The following is a 521-nucleotide window of genomic DNA, read 5'->3' on the forward strand; positions in this document are numbered from 1 at the left end:
GCGCAGCTTCATGCATAGGAGGGCCCCCTGAAAGGGCCCCAGGGGCCCCCGGGTATAGTTCGCTTTGTTTAGGTCTTCTACGTCGAGAGCAATGCTGCTGCTCAATGGTTTGCTGCTGCTGCTGCTCAGCTTGCTGCAGCTTATACTGCTGCTGCGTATGCTGCTGCTGCTGTTCATGCTGCTGCTGCGATGCATACCGCTGCTGCTGCAACCACGCTTGCTGCTACTCACTGAACCCTCACCCATACGCAGGGGGGCCCCTGGGGGCCCCATCCATGGGGCCCCCCAAGCAGGAGACGGTATTCTCTCTCCTGCTGCTGCTCCTCCTGTTGCTGCTGCTGCTGCTGCTGCTCCTGCTGCTGCTGCTGCTGCTGCTCGTGGGTCTCCATCTAGAGAGACAGACTGAAAGTAAGAAGAGATGCCGCCAGGGCCGCTGCAGAAGACAGAGGACCCTTGCTCTTCTCCTGCTGCTGCTGCTGCTGCTGCTGCAGCAGCAGCAGCAGCAGCAGCAGAAGAACCCT

General features: G+C 60.5%; 1 protein-coding gene across 1 annotated transcript in view; it reads right to left on the reverse strand.

Moving 5' to 3' along the window:
* Positions 1 to 521, reverse strand: part of EMH_0066070 (uncharacterized protein) — a gene marked incomplete at both ends in the record, with an annotated part of 3794 nt that overhangs the window by 890 nt on the left and 2383 nt on the right. The window contains one exon of the mRNA XM_013498462.1: positions 243 to 519. Coding sequence (XP_013353916.1) covers positions 243 to 519 — 277 coding nt within the window. The remainder of the gene's footprint in view (positions 1 to 242; positions 520 to 521) is intronic.

Source organism: Eimeria mitis, genomic scaffold (genome assembly GCF_000499745.2).
Source record: "Eimeria mitis Houghton genomic scaffold, Emh_scaff3438, whole genome shotgun sequence".
Taxonomy (NCBI): Eukaryota; Apicomplexa; class Conoidasida; order Eucoccidiorida; family Eimeriidae; genus Eimeria; species Eimeria mitis.